The sequence below is a fragment of the Vipera ursinii genome (assembly GCF_947247035.1).
Source record: "Vipera ursinii genome assembly, chromosome: 2".
Classification (NCBI taxonomy): Eukaryota; Metazoa; Chordata; class Lepidosauria; order Squamata; family Viperidae; genus Vipera; species Vipera ursinii.
In genome coordinates, this window is record NC_139513.1 from 266,328,817 (window position 1) to 266,346,769 (window position 17,953).

Consider the following 17,953-nt stretch of genomic DNA (forward strand, 5'->3'; position numbering starts at 1 on the left):
CTACTTGATCATTTTTCCATTAATCATCTCCTAGTTGAGGGATTGGGGTGCTTTCTGGAAAATACCCAATCTTTTGTGTGTTTTTAGTAATTTATTTCAAGGTATTTTCTATTGCAATAGGCTAATAGCTCACCAAGGCAACTACACAGTTCAGCATTAGATGGTAATAGAGAATGGCTGCAGCATTTGCATATAAAAGAAAAGATATGGGGCAATGAGTAAGAGATCATAGCTGGAAGTCTATGTAGCAAAATACTCAACAATATTGGTAATATAATAGGGGGAACTATGCAATGGGGCAACTATGCACCAGTTCTTGACTCATTTACACATGGGAGAAAAGGTCTGCTAAGTCCCCACTGCAATTTCTTTTTGAAGTATGCAATAACGCTATGAACTGTATGATTAATTTAAGGAGGTGATGATCAATTGTTGAGCCTGCTAATTTTCTCTAGAGGTTTTCTTGGGGTATAGTCAAACTTCACAACCTAGAGGGGATCCATTTGGGAAAGTATATTTATCTTCTGCATGGTACAAAATTATGCACTGATTCATCACACAGTATTCAGGCCTAAAACTGGTCTGCTCAGGCTCTGTGTTATTCTCAGAGTACAACAAAGCAGCATTTTACAATGTACAAATTTGACATAATTTGCCAATTACTGAGAGAAGACTGGGCAATAATTAGTGAAGATACATCTATCTTCATTTTTATATATTGGAAGGGTAATAGAATTAAGACATTATTAGTTTAGTTTAGTTTAGTTTTATTGGATTTCTATACCGCCCTTCTCCCTAGGGACTCAGGGCGGTTCACAGGGCATATATAAATAGGTATACAAAAACTAAAAGAAAATTAAACAATGCCCAATTAAAATATAACAATAATGAAATAATAAAACCAGTTAAAAACCCAAATTCCCCTTCAGGCCAGACCAGCTAACTCAAACAAGTGGGTCTTCAACCTGCGACGGAAGGATCGGAGGTCCGATGCCATCCAGAGCTCAACCGGCAGTTGGTTCCAAAGTGCCGGGGCACCCACAGAGAAGGCCCTCCCCCTGGGGGCCACCAGTCAACATTCCCTGACTGGAGGCACCCTGAGGAGGCCCTCTCTGTGGGCACGCACAGGGCGGAGGGGAGTTGACGCCGGCAGCAGGTGGTCCTCGAGGTATCCCGGACCCATGCCATGTAAGGACTTAAAGATCATAACCAAGACCTTGAACCTCACCCGGAAGACAACTGGTAACCAATGCAGCTCGCGGAGCAAAGGTGTAACATGGGAGTACCGGGAAACTCCCAGGACAACTCTCGCGGCCGCATTCTGTACCAGTTGGAGCCTCCGAGTGGTCTTCAAGGGAAGCCTAGGATTATGGTATATACAGATTTATGGCAGTGGATGTGAAAGCAATCTGCCCATAGCATCCATCACCTCATTGATCATCAGAGTTATTGGCTGGCTATCCCCTTCCTCTCTCCTCTCCCCATGTATGTCCCTCCCAAAGCTGTGTGTTTGGTTGAAAAGACAACTATTCCAAAATGAGTTTATGATCAAATGTCAATCATTTTTTTAAAATTATCAATCAGCCTTTTATAGATCTAACAATAGTATCACATACTGTTGTAGCAATAAGCACCTAGCACAGATTTTGAAATAAATTGAAGTAATAAACATCTCAAAAACAGAGCTACAAAACACCGTCCTGGTTTGTAAATGTAATGGGCCCACAAACATGAATGTGATAAAATATTCCCAAGCCTAAACCAAACAAAGTAGGTTATACAGGGCAATCCTATAGAATAAATATATACTGTATATGGCTGTCCTGTTTCTGTGGGTATTTATAATTTATCAGATGTTTTGAGATGGAAATGACCCCTGAAAATTAATAGTGGAATTGGGCAATATGATAAAATATTTTGTAAAAAGAACCTATTTTTTTTATAAAAGAATGGAAATGTTCCTTCTTCCATTTTCTCCACAACTAGGTGACCTGGGTTGACCTGAGAAAGAGTAACTGGCCCAAAATCACTCATCCAGCTTTCACACCTAAAGCTTAGGGATTAGAGTTCATAGTCTTCTGTTTTCTAGCCTGGTGCTTTAACCATAAACACTAGACCCATGGTGGCGAACCTATGGCATGCATGCCACAGGTGGCACGCAGAGCCCTCTCTGTGGGCACGCGCGCCGTCGTCCCGGTCCTAGGCCTTTAGCTGGGTTTTATAAAACCTTTTTGCTGTAGGCCTCCGCCACTGTGTGCAAAAAAAAAAAAGCCTCAATCAATCAATTTTAACTTCTTGCGGGGAAAAAAAGATCTCGCAAAGTTGGAATTGATTGATTGAACTTTTTAGTCCCACCCAATCTGCCATTACCATCACAGCCACGCCCACCCAATGGGCCACACCCACCCAATGGGCCACGCCAACACGGCACCTGACGATACATAAGTGGGTTTTGGGTTGCAGTTTGGGCACTCGGTCTCTAAAAGGTTCGCCATCACTGCACTAGACCAAACTGGTCAACATTTATGACTATTCAGGAATTAATTCTCCTCTTCCTACCACTCCTTCTATATAAGGGGTACCTAGAATTCTCCTGTGCATTTCAGCATTTCTTCTCTAGATATTATAGTACATTGCACTGAGAAGTCAATTTTCAAACTCAGAGGTTATGTAATCTTTTGAAGAAAAGATTGTTTGTATCAATTACAGTCTGAGTGAGTTTAGTTATCAACAAGATGTATCTGCAGAATATTTTCTCTCTGAAATTCCTGTACAGAGATTTCATTCCAAACAACATAGAATGTTGGGTAAAAAGCAGATTAATCATTAGAAGAAACAGGTATTTCATAATGTTACTTGAAACATGTTTCATAGCTTAGTAAAATGTATGAAAAGGTATCAAAATGTTTATTTTAATGGGTCAGCAATTTTGGTGAATGATTTCTTCCCCCTAGAATGTCCGGCAATAATATGGGTCAGTGTAAATGGAAGTCTTCTAATATGCTGGGATTGTGTTTGTTTTGCTTTATTTAAAGATCTAAAGAGTGTAATAAGAGGCATAAAGTCTAGGTAAACAAATCAGGACAGGAAAACTACAGGAGATAATAAAGCAGGAATTACTGAGGCCCTGTTATCAGTCCCTAGAGTTGGAAACAAAAGGATACTCTAGCCAAGAAATTGCCTAGGAATTAACTCACCTATAAATAACCAAGACCCAGAGGAAGAATGCACATCAAACAAAATAAGCCAGTTATATATTATAAATTTTGTAAAAGCACATCCATGTCTTGCTTCTACCGAACTTAAAAAAGCATACATAAAAAATATTAAGACATATGCCTGGAATTGAATTAGTTGAATTCATTTTATTGAATTCAAACTATAAGCTGAAATTCATATGTTTAGGGATCTTTTGATTTTGGCAATAGCATATCCTGCAAATCAAGTACACAATAGCTGCTTTTGAAATGAATCAAATTATTCTTATCAACACATATGTATGTATGATCTAAATATAGAAATCACTTAATTTGTTTAAGAAATTTTCCATCACAAACTGTTCTGTAAAAACACAAATATAATTGATGCAGCTGTGCAAAACTTTCCAAAAAGGTGCTTTGAGTACATAAATAGGACCTCTTTTTTAACATTAAAGTAGCTGTGCCCTTTTACAGATTTGTATTACTCCTTCAGAAACCATTCAATTCTGGAAAAAAGAAATGACTACTTTAATAGTTTAAAAAGATACTTTATATATAGTGATAAATTACATAGCACCTCATTTGAAGGTTTATGGCATGTATAAATCAAAAAACCCTGAAATAGATTACTGACTACGGTAGTAAATACGACTTTATTATGCGATGGAGAGCTCAGACTAAGGCTGTTCTGCTTGGTGTGAATTAAAATGCTGACCTGAAACCAAGGTCTGACAATTCACTGTAAAAAAGGAAGAAGGACAGTAAAGTCAAGTAACTTTATAGGTCTCATTTACATACAAAACTACATAAAAGTTCAACACCAAGCACTTTCCCACTATAGTTTGATAGAAGGTATAACAATTTCCAGTATAAAGACAAGCAAATGAAGGTCCTGAGATGAAGAAGACAAAGAAGACTTTTTAAAATTAGAATCAGGGAAATTTTCAAGTAGACTGTCTCAGAATATCTATCCTACAACCAAAGTATTTGATGTAGAGTCAGTCAAGGCCTTGAGTCATTTGGATAGGCATTAATGTGGAAAAAAATGATATTTTAGTTTAAGTATTAAATCTTACATAGCCTAGAATGATGAGAAAAGGCTTGAAGTAACATAAGTGCAAATATGTTTTTGCTTATTCCACCTAAAAATGTTATTGACTTTAGGATTACTAAGATGAAACTGAAGGGTAGAAATTTGATAAATATATTTAGATAGATAGATAGATAGATAGATAGATAGATAGATAGATAGATAGATAGATAGACAGACAGACAGACAGACAGAATCATATTTTAGAATATTATGTACCACCATCTCATGAAAATTGTTAAATGTTGAAGGGGTATGACTTGGCAAGAGCTGCCTTTTTTTGCCCAAAATCTAATTGCATCAAATAATAATAATAAAAAACTTTGCCTGTAATCTCTAAAACAGAGAAGGATATTAATTATTTAAAATCAAGGATGAGTCCAACAATATTCCAACTAGGAAAATTTAAGCAAAAGATTTTTCTCTTACAAAATTATTTCATGAAAAATAATGCCGGTTTTATATTATCTATCTTGGCATACTTAAATCTTTAACATTTTGAAACAGCTTATTATTTTATAGTGTTCACATTTTGCCGTTAGCTGCTTTTGAAAGATTTTAATTTGAAAATAGGAAATATAACCAATAAATTAGCTATTGTTTTTTGTTTAATATACAGTTAGAAAGTTGGATTTGCATTATGTTGAAAAATGTAAGAAGTTCAAGCAAAAATAATGAATTTTGCTGTATGAAATTTTTTTGCTGGAGGCTTTACCCTTAGTGAGTTTACCACAAATGAAAAAGGTACAAAAAGGAGCAGCACAAGTGATCAAAGTCATGTGAGTAATGGCTATAAGCATTAGGTCTTTTTAGTTTACAAAAAGGCAAATAAAGAAAAGCATGAAAGGGACAAATAAAATGATGCATGATATGAAAAAAATAGGAAAGCAAACATTTTCTCCCTAAAATGGGAAGTGAGAAGAGATAAAAAATATATACTGATTTATACAAGGCATGTTAGCATACAGACTCTGCTACCAGAAGAATGGCTAGTGCATAAGACTGTCATTCCAAATTAAATTGATCAGAAAAATCAACTTCCACAGAATTTGGGATTATGGATTCTGTGAGATGGGACAAAGCACTGTACTCACTGCTTCTCTAGAGGCATTAATGGAAAGCAAGTTACTAGTTGTCATCTTGAGGAAATGAAGTAAAAACATTACAGTGGAGCTTTCCCCCTTATTCTTAATCAAGTTCTAAAAATATGTACACATTTTTAAAAGTTATTATTTATAAAGATGTGACTTTTGGAAATACCGAAGAACAATAATTATTCAAAGGCTTCTTTTACTGAGACATGCAAATGAAAATAGCTTCTAATTACCGGTAATCTGCTGCTTCAGTTTAATTTAAAACTAATTCTCATCTACTATGAACTAAAGCATATTAATTAGTTTTAATCATTACAGTTTGGTTATTCCATAATTATCATATGTTTACTGAGTTTTTATTTTCTTCTGTAGAATGACTATAGCTTTACAATTTTTATACTGAAAAACATAAAAAAGATTTGATTTATTCTGCCATCTATGACTCATAATTAGCATGCTTCTATTATATCTTCACAGGTTGAGACTTATATCAACAATCAGTAAAATTAAATTAAATTAAACCAAATTTTAAAAAAATAAAGCCAGTGGCTATCCATAAATACATGACACATGAGCTCCATCTACAGGTCAACAATCCAACCAAAAGCTTTGATAGATGATTACTTAAAAAAGGAAGATTCTAATGTCATGTTCTAATATTTTTTCAGTCACATTTTAAATATGCATTTTATGAATTCCTACATTTGTTTTATGATTGGAAAAAATCTATTTTATCTTAGGTCTTTATGACTAAAAAAATGTGTGTGACAGGAAACAAAATGATCTTTGCCATATTTTTTTTGAATGTGTGAGGAGAAAAGATTGGACAACCAAAGTTTTGTTCAAGATGGAGTTGAGAAATTCTGCCTTGGGCAAGGAGTTTGGGCCAGAAGATCTGCAAGGTCCCTTCCAATGCTATAATTCTCTGACATCACATATAAGAGGGATACCAAGAGGTGGATTTGAAACAGGATCTTAAAAAGAAATTATTTATTTTGTGAAGATTAATCAAACAGTTGACCAAAGTTTTATATAGAATCATCAGAGAGATAGAAGTTAACCTGAAAGTCCAATCTCTTTGATCTAGAATGTAACCAAAGCATCCTCCTGGAGAAAAAGCCATTCAGTCTGTTTCTTTGCAGAGCAGTACATAAAATTAAATGGTCATATATTTATGATTTATTTTGGCATTCTCTTGTTAGGTAAAAAACATGTTTTGCTGTCTCACTAGAATCCAAAATTATCAAACAAGTCTCAAATGTAAAGCACTAAATGAAATTTTTTTGCAAATGAATATAAAATTAGATCAGAGTTGCTATAAAATTAATATTACTTCACATATGAAGTCTTACTCCAATAATGGTACTTAACTTTCAAAATTATCTTTATTTAAATTTAAAACTTTTGTTAGCTATCAGACATTTGACAAAATGTCAGCAGAATCTCCCAGCGAAGTTTATTCATACTATGGCTGACCACATCCTTTGATACACAGAAATTAATAGGAAATTGAATCAGCTTTTCCAAAGCCATCTCTTGAGAACATGCCATTTACAAGTGTTTTGATTTTATCTTGAAAGTTTTTTCTAATTCCCACTTCTGACAATTACTGAGTAGACTGTAAGTTACAGATTATCAAATGTTATAACATAGTACAAGACTTGCTTTAGTTTTATGTTCAATTTTAGTTTTGTTCAATATTTATGTAAATTTATGTAAATTTATAGTTGATGACAAAATGGACTCTAAAAATAATTATGAAAAGCTTAGATACATTATAACACTTTATTTAAAGTGACAACTATAAGATTTGAAAGTTTCCTTTAGAAACTTAACATTTCAGTAAATTTAAGGTATACATTACTCACCTACGGCTACTCTTCTGCTTTTGCTCCCCTTCAGTTATTTTTTTAACGGGTACATCAGTATTTTTCTTTAACTTCTGCATAACTCGTTTTTTCATTTGATACTTTTCTTCACTATCAAGACCATCATCTTCATCACAATATCCCTCCTCTACTTCCTGGGCAGATTGTTAAGACATTCATACATTTTAGTTTATACATCTCAACTGTTCAGTATCATCCAAAACAGATTCTTCTTCATTACCAATTTATTAGAAAAGCACATTTTTAAAACAGTAAGTTATTTATAGAGATATGAAAGGTCCCCTCCCCAAAATGGGGAACCCTTTTAAGGCTTTTTTCCCCTCTCAAATAATTAGGTTTAAACCTAAATGGAATATGTTTTTGGCACAATTGATAAAATGCTCAAGATGCTGTGTGTTATTGTCACAAGCCACCTATAAAAACTATGTCACAGCACAGCTTTCCTACACAGTTATGCTATGGGAAAGTAGTGACTGCAACCTCTCCCTTCCAAAAAATGCATTTGTTTCCAAGGACGCTATCATTTCCAAAAGAAATTATATATATATATTTGCTTGTGGGCTCTCAAATGGCAAGGAAGTCAAGTGAATATGCTCTTTGAGATCCATAAAGAAGCTAAGATAAAGTATTCTGTATTTTTTACTGGAAGTTAACATTCCTAAATTTTAATTATATCCTTAAATACTTATTACTTCTGTAAACCATATATGAATTCACCTACCAGGGTCATTATTCAGTGCAAAAACAAATTATGCAAATATATTTTATCTCCAAAAGTAAAATAAAAACATCTTTGGTTAACAACTTAAAGTTCCTGGTCCTGGAGGGCCTCTAGTCTCAAACAGCAATGTCTAAGTGGAAGCATTGTCATGCTATGTAGGAATGCTTTGGGGGGGGGAGGGGGGGAGGTGCTGCCTAGGGAATGATCAGATAAGAGGGCAGAGCCCACAGCTGCACAACCCCTGAGAAAGAATGTCTCAAAGGAACTTCCCTAATTTATAAGGCTGTAAAAAAGATGGTAGGAGATTAGTACTATCAGACTTCCAAGATTCTGTTAATATAAGTTTACAATAAATTAGAATTAGTTCAGCTGGTCATGTTTCCTGTTTATCTATCTTGGAAGGCTGACATCAATCTTGCAGTCCATGACAGGAAATGAAATGGGTCACCTTAGAGGACAACTACTACAGAATGATACTGAGGCTTTTACACAAGGTGGTTCAGCTATGCAATCCAAGGATGGTAGAACCTAGGAACAATGATGCATGGCAAGAATAAATATAGCTTTTACATCCTATTAGTCTTCATCCTGGGCTGAAAAACAACAGCATATTCCTCCATCAAATGTTTACATTGTTGGAGTCAAAGAAATTGCCTGGTTGACACCACTTTTTTGGTTGAATTATCAAAGCTAGTTCTTGTGTCACAAAATTGGCATAGTTATCAATGTCTGGGCTATTCTGCATCATAAAATGCTTTCCCATTTTGCAGCTCCTTCTCCTACAATCCCGCAACTAAGATGTTGAATTGCTCTTTTACAAGAAAGTGTTATATTATTATTGGCTCTAAATGGTAATGATGGCCACCAAGAGTTCATTCATCCTGACTCAGTTATTTTGAACAACCATTTCCCTTATCTGATCTTCTTTTGGGGAAAAGGTTGTTAAGAAACTCATGTGGTGATAATTATAAGATATCCTGGATAAAGATTATCTCAGTGCAAATGCAATGAGGGATTGGATGAGATTAAACAGATTGAGGATGTATCTCAATGCTTGGAACCAGGAACGAGGGCCTGCAGGCTATGAAGAACTGGATGGGATGGAACAGACTTATGATGAATCTGAACAAAAGAGAGGTACTGTTGTGAAAAAGTTTTCTGGTTCCAAATCCAGGATGCTTCTGGATACAATTCAAGGTGACAATTACTACTTATCAAACTCCTTAAACTCAAGTTTTCATTACCTCAGAGACTACCATATTTGTTCTACTGTATACAGAATCTAATTAGCCATACATGCTGGTGAGAAGGACATATTGCAGAATCCTTTCTGCATTCAAGGTATATAGGCCCATGACGAAGCCTTCTCTGTTGAATGCCTTTGGAACAACTTACCCTCCAAAATTAGCCCCCCTCCGTATGTTCAATTCAGAAGAGCATTTAGTTGGTGCTGTTCCAAAAAGCTTTCAAAACAAGAGGTGATGGGAGCAACAACTGCTACTGTAGCTGGATTTGGGTGCCTGAGATTGAAAGGAAGTGCTATAGTGTGAGGATATTGTATGTTTTAATGTTTACTCACAAAAGTCACCTCATATTAAAATGAGCTGGCTGCATACAAGTGTCTGAAATATATAACTGAACTAATGAGGTAGAAAAGATTGACCTACCTTACCTAGTTGACTGAAACCTGTTAACAGGACAATGTTTCAGCAGCAGCTAAGACAGCAACCAGCTATGTAGTAGTAATAGACATTAGCTCCATAAATATTATAGCAAATGTAAAGCTCTTACCTTATCTGAATAATCACTTTCATTTGCTTTTTCACTGAAAGGAAATGCAGTGTGTAAGTAATTGTTTCATAATGCACTTTCTAAAATAAAATTAATCTAAATGAATTTTTAGTTTACATTAGAGGTTTTTACTTAGTGTATCCTTATTAATATTTTTCCAGTGGAAACAAAGGCAATCTGATTATTATCTCACAAGTATCATATATGTTTAAAGGAGCTGTCTTAGCTCAAGAGTTGCGATCAAACTGCATGACATCCTCAAGAAATGTTTGGCAAATAGGAAATGGCCTAATAATGTATGACAGTCCTTTCTAATCTTAACCCTAGCCCTCCCTAAGTGTAGAGAAATTCAGACATGGCTATTGGCCATACTAGCTGGGAATTCTGAAAGCTGCAGTACTAAAATATGTGAAAAAAGGTTGGTTTGTAATGCAGTAGCAAGTAGGCCAAATGTCACATATCTATCACAATAGAAATTCTACATTTCTAAACTAACAAAATAATTTTTAATTAGCCACAGTTTGTTTACCTGTCAATGGCAGGAACAGAACTCAGGTGTGGATCATCTTTCAATAAATCATGACTACTTTTGCTTTTTCCTTTCATGCTCTAAAATTGTTTAAAAAGAATGGAATGATGGGTTTATGAGAAAATTTCTTCACTTTTATAACATAAATTTCTCCATGAAAGAAACAGAGCATTGCTATTCATACAAAAGCATTAAACAATATCCTAATTATTAAAATTACATTGTCATATGTATTGTGTTGATTACAGATGTCCATTCAAATGAAACTATGATGATCTGCTACCTATAATTGTTACAAAGGAGAAATGGGTTTATTCTGCAGGAAGATCTAACCTTGGTGTTGTTTCTATTATCAAAATGGCCATTTGACTCTGAACCTCCCTGGATTTTAGAGAAGCAAGAAAGAATCATAAAGCCTTTCTCCTATATTACACATAAATATATGGAAAATTTTATGTAAGAAAAATAACCTTCAGGATATCAGGTGCTAGATTATTTTGTGCAAATAATTGTGATCAGGACTTTCAATTACTTTACTTACTTTCAATAGTGTATTAAAAGTAAGCAGGAGCCAGTTATTTTATCTCTATTAATAGCCAGGCAGTTAGTTATATCCCACACCAATTCAGTTTTGAGACAGTTTACAAGGACAGTCCAACAAAAAGCAACTTAAAGGCAACTAATCTGAAAACCACCCTCCTCCATCCTTCTGTCTATACTGTACAGTCAATAGTTAAACTGACTGCCGAGACCGATAAAAAACACTCCTGGTAAATTTAGTAGCACCTAAATTTCTCGGAACAATGCTAGATTCAAGAAGAAACCTAAGCTCTGGTAAGACAAGGCAGGGCAAAGGCATTCAACACAAACAATACAAATCTTCCTAGACCAGCAGTACAACCTTCTCATCTTTTTACTTCTGAAGATGTGTATCTGCAAACTTCCAGAGAAATGAGTGCTATTAAGCACAATTTACTATGTTTTAGTGCAAGAACAGGTAATCTTCAAGTCTAGATCTGTATAATTTCTACTAGTAAGGCTTGCTAGTATACTATCAACATATATTATTTCTTTTATTTATCATTATTTTATTTAAACCCATAGTCTGGGGCCTTAATTTATATTCAGTTTACTAATAAAATTTCAATAAGCAAATCTGGACATTAATTTCACAATGCTGAAAATTAAAGGGATTCACAGAATTATATAGGTAGTTAGCTTGAAATTATACCTGACTAACTCTGTTGACTTCTACTTCTTCCTCCTCAGCTTCTTCTCCAAATGAAAGCAGGCTAAAATTTCTTCAAATAAAAAAGAGGTACCTTAATTTAACAGTAGAACACATAATAACCAGAATTCTTTTGAAAATCATTGCCACTTCAAAGGTCTACAGCAGCGTTTCCCAACCTTAGGAACTTGAAGATGCGTGGACTTCAACTCCCAGAATTCCCCAGCCAGCATAGCTGGCTGGGGAATTCTGGGAGTTGAAGTCCACGCATCTTCAAGTTCCTAAGGTTGGGAAACGCTGGTCTACAGAACTAATTTTCCTGTTGAAACCTCACAAAATCCTAGCCAACCTCTGCAATTCTTGCTGCACTTTGTCAAGTAGCTTTACAGCATAAGACCTTATCAGGGTGCAATGTTCCACTCAAGAAAGCATACAACTGGATTCTGTTCCTTATCTTTTACACAATTATTATTTGTATATAATTCAGTGTCAAGGCATAAATCAAATCCTAATCTGTATGGAGAAAACTATACCTGAGTTTGCAGGAAAGAAATATGCTGTACTTACTTTGTGCCCTTTGATTTTGCCTTCTCAACTTCTTCCACTGGTTTCTCATTCCTCAGCTTTTTACTGGTCCTTGGAATTATATCATCAAAGGGATTAAATAAAACCTAAAATAAAGATGTTTTATTAATCTTTTAAGACTGTCGATCATGAAAAATAATATCTCATAAGCACCCAAACACTGCAATCTAGAAATGGTGATAAGGCATAACTAAGCTTGCTGAACATAAGTTATTAAATCTAGTTTAGCTGAAGCTTATATACTTTAGGCAATAGCTTTATCCAACAATGGCCAAAATGCCAGTTTTTAATGAAAATCAATCAAACAGATGTGTGAACTATCCATCAGCTGCAGTGGGACAAAAAAGTATTTAGTCAGCCACCAATTGTGCAAGTTCTCCCACTTAAAAAGATGAGAGAGGCCTGTAATTTTCATCATAGGTATACCTCAACTATGAGAGACAAAATGGGGGGAAAGAATCCAGGATATCACAGTGTAGGATTTCTAATGAATTTATTTGCAAATTATGGTGGAAAATAAATATTTGGTCAATAACAAATGTTCATCTCAATACTTTGTTATATACCCTTTGTTGGCAATGACAGAGGTCAAACGTTTTCTGTAAGTGTTCACAAGGTTTGCACACACTGTTCCTGGTATTTTGGCCCATTCCTCCATGCAGATCTCCTCTAGAGCAGTAATGTTTTGGGGCTGTCACTGGGCAACACGGACTTTCAACTCCCTCCAAAGGTTTTCTATGGGGTTGAGATCTGGAGACTGGCTAGGCCACTCCAGGACCTTGAAATGCTTCTTACGAAGCCACTCCTTCGTTGCCCGGGCGGTGTGTTTGGGATCATTGTCATGCTGAAAGACCCAGCCACGTTTCATCAATGCCCTTGCTGATGGAAGGAGGTTTTCACTCAAAATCTCACGATACATGGCCCCATTCATTCTTTCCTTTACATGGATCAGTCGTCCTGGTCCCTTTGCAGAAAAACACCCCCAAAGCATGATGTTTCCACACCCATGCTTCACAGTAGGTATGGTGTTCTTTGGATGCAACTCAACATTTTTTCTCCTCCAAACATGACGAGTTGAGTTTTTACCAAAAGGTTGTACTTTGGTTTCATCTGACCATAAGACATTCTCCCAATCCTGTTCTGGATCATCCAAATGCTCTCTAGCAAACTTCAGACGGGCCCGGACATGTACTGGCTTAAGCAGGGGGACACGTCTGGCACTGCAGGATTTGAGTCCCTGGCGGCGTAGTGTGTTACTGATGGTAGCCTTTGTTACTTTGGTCCCAGCTCTCTGCAGGTCATTCACTAGGTCCTCCCGTGTGGTTCTGGGATTTTTGCTCACTGTTCTTGTGGTCATTTTGACCCCACGGGGTGAGATCTTTAGTGGAGCCCCAGAACGAGGGAGATTATCAGTGGTCTTGTATGTCTTCCATTTTCTAATAATTGCTCCCACAGTTCACGCCAGGCTGCTTGCCTATTGAAAATTCAGTCTTCCCAGCATGGTACAGGTCTACAATTTTGTTTCTGGTGTCCTTCAACAGCTCTTTGGTCTTGGCCATAGTGGAGTTTAGAGTGTGACTGTTTGAGGTTGTGGACTGGTGTCTTTTATACTGATAAGAAGTTCAACCAGGTGCCATTCATACAGGTAACGAGTAGAGGACAGAGGAGCCTCTTAAAGAAGAAGTTACAGGTCTGTGAGAGCCAGAAATCTTGCTTGTTTGTAGGTGACCAAATACTTATTTTACCGAGGAATGTACAAATTAATTCATTAGAAATCCTACAATGTGATTTCCTGGATTCTTTCCCCCCATTTTGTCTCTCATAGTTGAGGTATACCTATGATGAAAATTACAGGCCTCTCTCATCTTTTTAAGTGGGAGAACTTGCATAATTGGTGGCTGACTAAATACTTTTTTGTCCCACTTTAAGAAATATGATGAGTTAACAGAAAAATTCCATGACCTAAATGGTGATATCTTCTTCACACATGTCCTAAAACTAGATAAAGAGAATCAATCAAAGAAATGAGGCAAAATCATACTGTGGGAAGTCAGCTCCCCAGAGAAGAAAATATTAAAAGGGCAAAAAAAAATATTTCCTCAAAAGATATTGAAGAACCAGAAAAGCATGCCCAGCTCTCCCTCCCCCAAGCTCTGTACAAATGCAGATGTAGGAGGCCCCAGCTAGAAGCTTAGGAAGACAAAGACCTAAAATCTACATACCCCACCCAAACTCTAAGACAGGACATAATACTGTTAACACACATATGCCAAAGGGCAAACCCAGACTCAGCTCAGAATACGTGACACAGGAAATAGCCTCAAACAGGAACAGGAAATGAATGAACCTTTATTGTCAAAGTACAACCATTGAGATTGGCTGAGCCTCCCTTCGTGCCCCCACACCCAACTTACAGTGACACAAACCCTCCATCTTATTACACCATGTGAACTAATTGCACAACACACCAGCCTTGCAAGTCAATCATGCATAAAGTTTATAAAATTATATCCCGTTCAAAAGCCTAACAGCCCATGGATAAAAGCTGTTCTTCAGCCTGTTGGTACGGCTGGCTATACTCCTATATCTCCTACCCGATGGTAGGAGAGTAAAGAGATACCGTCCAAATCACTCCAAACAAAAAGCTTAAGAGGGTATAAAAATCCACTCCCTACATGTGCTCAGTCCTTTTTTTGCTAGAACTATCTTTCTCTCTGGCTCTCCTCTGCAATAAACTGTAACCTTCTTTCTAAAGAAGGTTACCCATATTGTTTATCCCTGCTTGGACTGAACCATGATGAAGAGTGTACTTTCAACAATACCTATTAAGGCATTTATTGAGGAAGATATATCATAGCTACAAATTTGTATGTGACAAAGTATATGAACCTTTGTATTCAGTAACTAGTGTGATCTTCTTCAACAGCAACAACTACAACTAAATGTTTCCTATACCTGCTGATCAGTCATATACATTGGCTTGGAGGAGTTTTAGTTCATTCTTCCCTATAGAACAGATTCAATGTTCGGATGTTGGTGGGCTTCTGTGCATCCAATGTCCACTTCAAACCATTCCACATTTTTATAGGATTATAGTCAGGTCTTGGACATTCCAAAACATTTTTTTCTGCTTTAATCATTCTTTGGTCATAAAACTTGTGTATTTTGGATCTTTGTCTTACTGTATGATCCACTTCTCTTGATCTTCAAGTTCACAGACATACAGTATACCCTGAATTTGCTAATATACTTCAGCATGTATAGTACCATCAATGATGGCAAGCAGTCCTGGTGCTGAAACAGCAAAGCAGGACCAAACCATGATCTGGCCACATTTCACAACTGGGATAAGATTATTATGCTAGAATGCAGTGTTTGTTTTTCAACAAACATAAAACTTTTCATTCAAACTACAAGTCTACTTTGGCCTTATCTGTCCACAGAATGTTCTTCCAACAGCCTTCAACTTATCTAGGTGGTCTTTTGCAAACCGAAGATGGGGAACAATGTTCTTTTTGGATAGAAGTGGCTTTTTCCTTCCAACCCTGCCAGGCACACAATTGTTGTCCAGTGTTCTTCTGATGGTGGTTTCATGAACACGGAGATTCATCAATGCAAAAGAGGCCTTTAGATCCTTAGACATTACACTGGGCTTCTTGAGACCTCCTGGAGTACAACAAACCTTGTTCTTGGTGTGATCTTAATCTCCTGGAAAGGGTAACAATACTATTGATTGCACATGATCTGCCTGATACTCGACTAGTGAAGTCCACACTCTTTGGAAATAGTTTTCCCCCAGCCTAGTGAACATCAGCAATTTGTTTTTCAGATATCCTAAGAAATCTCCTTTGTTCAAGCCATGACATGCTTCCACATACCTGTGTTGTGAAGATCACATTTTGATAGTGAATACCCAGGTCTGTTCTTTTAATAAGGCAGAACCTCCCACACTCAAACCTGATTATCGTCCCATTGATCAAAATATCTGACTCTAATTTTCATATGAATTGATAATTTGGATCATTTTCCTCAATAAATCAATGAACAAATACAATATTTTTGACTCATTTGCTTAATTAGGTTCTTGTTATCTAGGTTTAGGGCTTATGTAAAGAACAGACCACATCTTTTAAGATCGTATTTATGCAGAAATATTAAAAATTCAAAAGGATTCACAAACCTTTTTCATCTACACCGCTGTAAATGAAACTTCATGATATCTTCTAGAATTTGATATAATTGGTATGCAATAAATCTTTAGTTCTGAACCTATTATTCGAACACCTTGGGCAAGCAACTGTGGTCAAATATACAAAATCCAGGCAAATCAAGGGTTTCATTCATATTTTTTTTCTTGTTTTTTAAAAAATAATAATTCAAAATAAACACCTGTGAATGTCTCCTAGTATTGCCTTGATTATGTGTAAGCAAGTAGCATTACCGGTAGTAGCTGCTGGCTTTTTATTAACCATAGGCAGTCCTTATTTAGTGACTGCCTTCTTTAGTGACAGTGATGAAAATAATTTTATAACCTGTCCCTGCATTGATGACCTTTATAGGTCTGTAAAGCAAAGGAAAGCTGAAGTAAGATTATAAGCATAATCAGTTTCACTTAGCAACCACTTTAACAACTAAGTTGCTGGTCCCATTTGTGATAGCTAAATAAGAACTGTGCCATACATTAGAAAGAGATGCCAAGATCAGCACTTGGGTCAAAAATACTCGTGATATACAAATTGAGTTTTCAATTATTTCTAATAATTTGAAGCAAAGTGCAAGAAAATATCTCATTTCATTTTAATAGCATTAACACAAGATAAATATTTATTTATATTACAGATAATCTCATTCCTACCTCTGTGCTTGTTATTTTATGTGGATTGACTGGTCTTTCATCCGTGCCAATTTCAACTTCTGAAAGTCGCAACATATTATATATAGTATCTCCAGTGATCTGCCAAATTAGAAGTACCTTTTTAAAAGCTACCTTTTCACAAATTATTTTCAAAACACATTTTAATTTAAAAAAATTATGTATTTATTACTATTATTTCTACATTGGAACATTCCAAACAACTTCTGATTACAATAGTAACAAACCCATAAAACATAGAATTAAAAGTATCAAATTAATAGCAACTCCTCCTCCCCCCACTTCTCAAAAAGGAAATGGACAAATTCCCATTTCATTTCCTTAGAAGAAGCTAGAAGGGGCATGAATTCAGTCCCTAAATGGTACAATTTACACTGAGGGGCATTTTGTCAATTTCCTGGGCATCAACAACCTGCATTGAATCCCAGCTAATTGTTCCAAGATATTACCCTAATGATTCACCAGATCCCATTCATGCAAATCAAAACTACAGTGAATATAAAAAACTTTCTGCACAAAGTGTTGCATAACATATTTTCAAGACCTCTAACCAAGATTACCATGGTCACTCTTCCCCAGTATGCAACAGATCATGTTAAATAAAGTGAAGTGAGGCCAGAGAAATCTGATGCTTTGCTGTACTGCCACTGTAGAAGTTTAAACATGGGCTTTCATCAATGTTTGGTCATATTAAGTGTCTCTATTGGTATTCTATCTGCCAGAATTCATTTGTAAACCAAGGTAATCCGTAAGATTGAGATAGCCATGTTGAATGATCTGGCCATCCGCACTTCCAGAGATTGACCAGCTGATTCATGGAATTTCTTGCCAAATCGCTGTAAAATCTAAAAGTGCCCATTGGAATCCATCAAGATACACAAGGTGGCTGACACTATTTTTAATCAATTCTTTCACCATGGGGAGGTTGCAAGGTACAATTTGCTTCATTTGAA

At 36.0% G+C, this 17,953-nt stretch overlaps 1 protein-coding gene across 2 annotated transcripts in view; it reads right to left on the reverse strand.

Moving 5' to 3' along the window:
* Positions 1–17,953, reverse strand: part of CWC27 (CWC27 spliceosome associated cyclophilin) — a 130,265-nt gene that overhangs the window by 104,043 nt on the left and 8,269 nt on the right. For both annotated transcript variants that reach the window (XM_083357295.1, XM_083357294.1), the window contains exons 5-10: positions 16,983–17,081; positions 12,110–12,213; positions 11,546–11,615; positions 10,315–10,394; positions 9,786–9,819; positions 7,253–7,407 (exon numbers count right to left, since the gene is read on the reverse strand). In XM_083357295.1, coding sequence (XP_083213421.1) covers positions 7,253–7,407; positions 9,786–9,819; positions 10,315–10,394; positions 11,546–11,615; positions 12,110–12,213; positions 16,983–17,081 — 542 coding nt within the window. The remainder of the gene's footprint in view (positions 1–7,252; positions 7,408–9,785; positions 9,820–10,314; positions 10,395–11,545; positions 11,616–12,109; positions 12,214–16,982; positions 17,082–17,953) is intronic.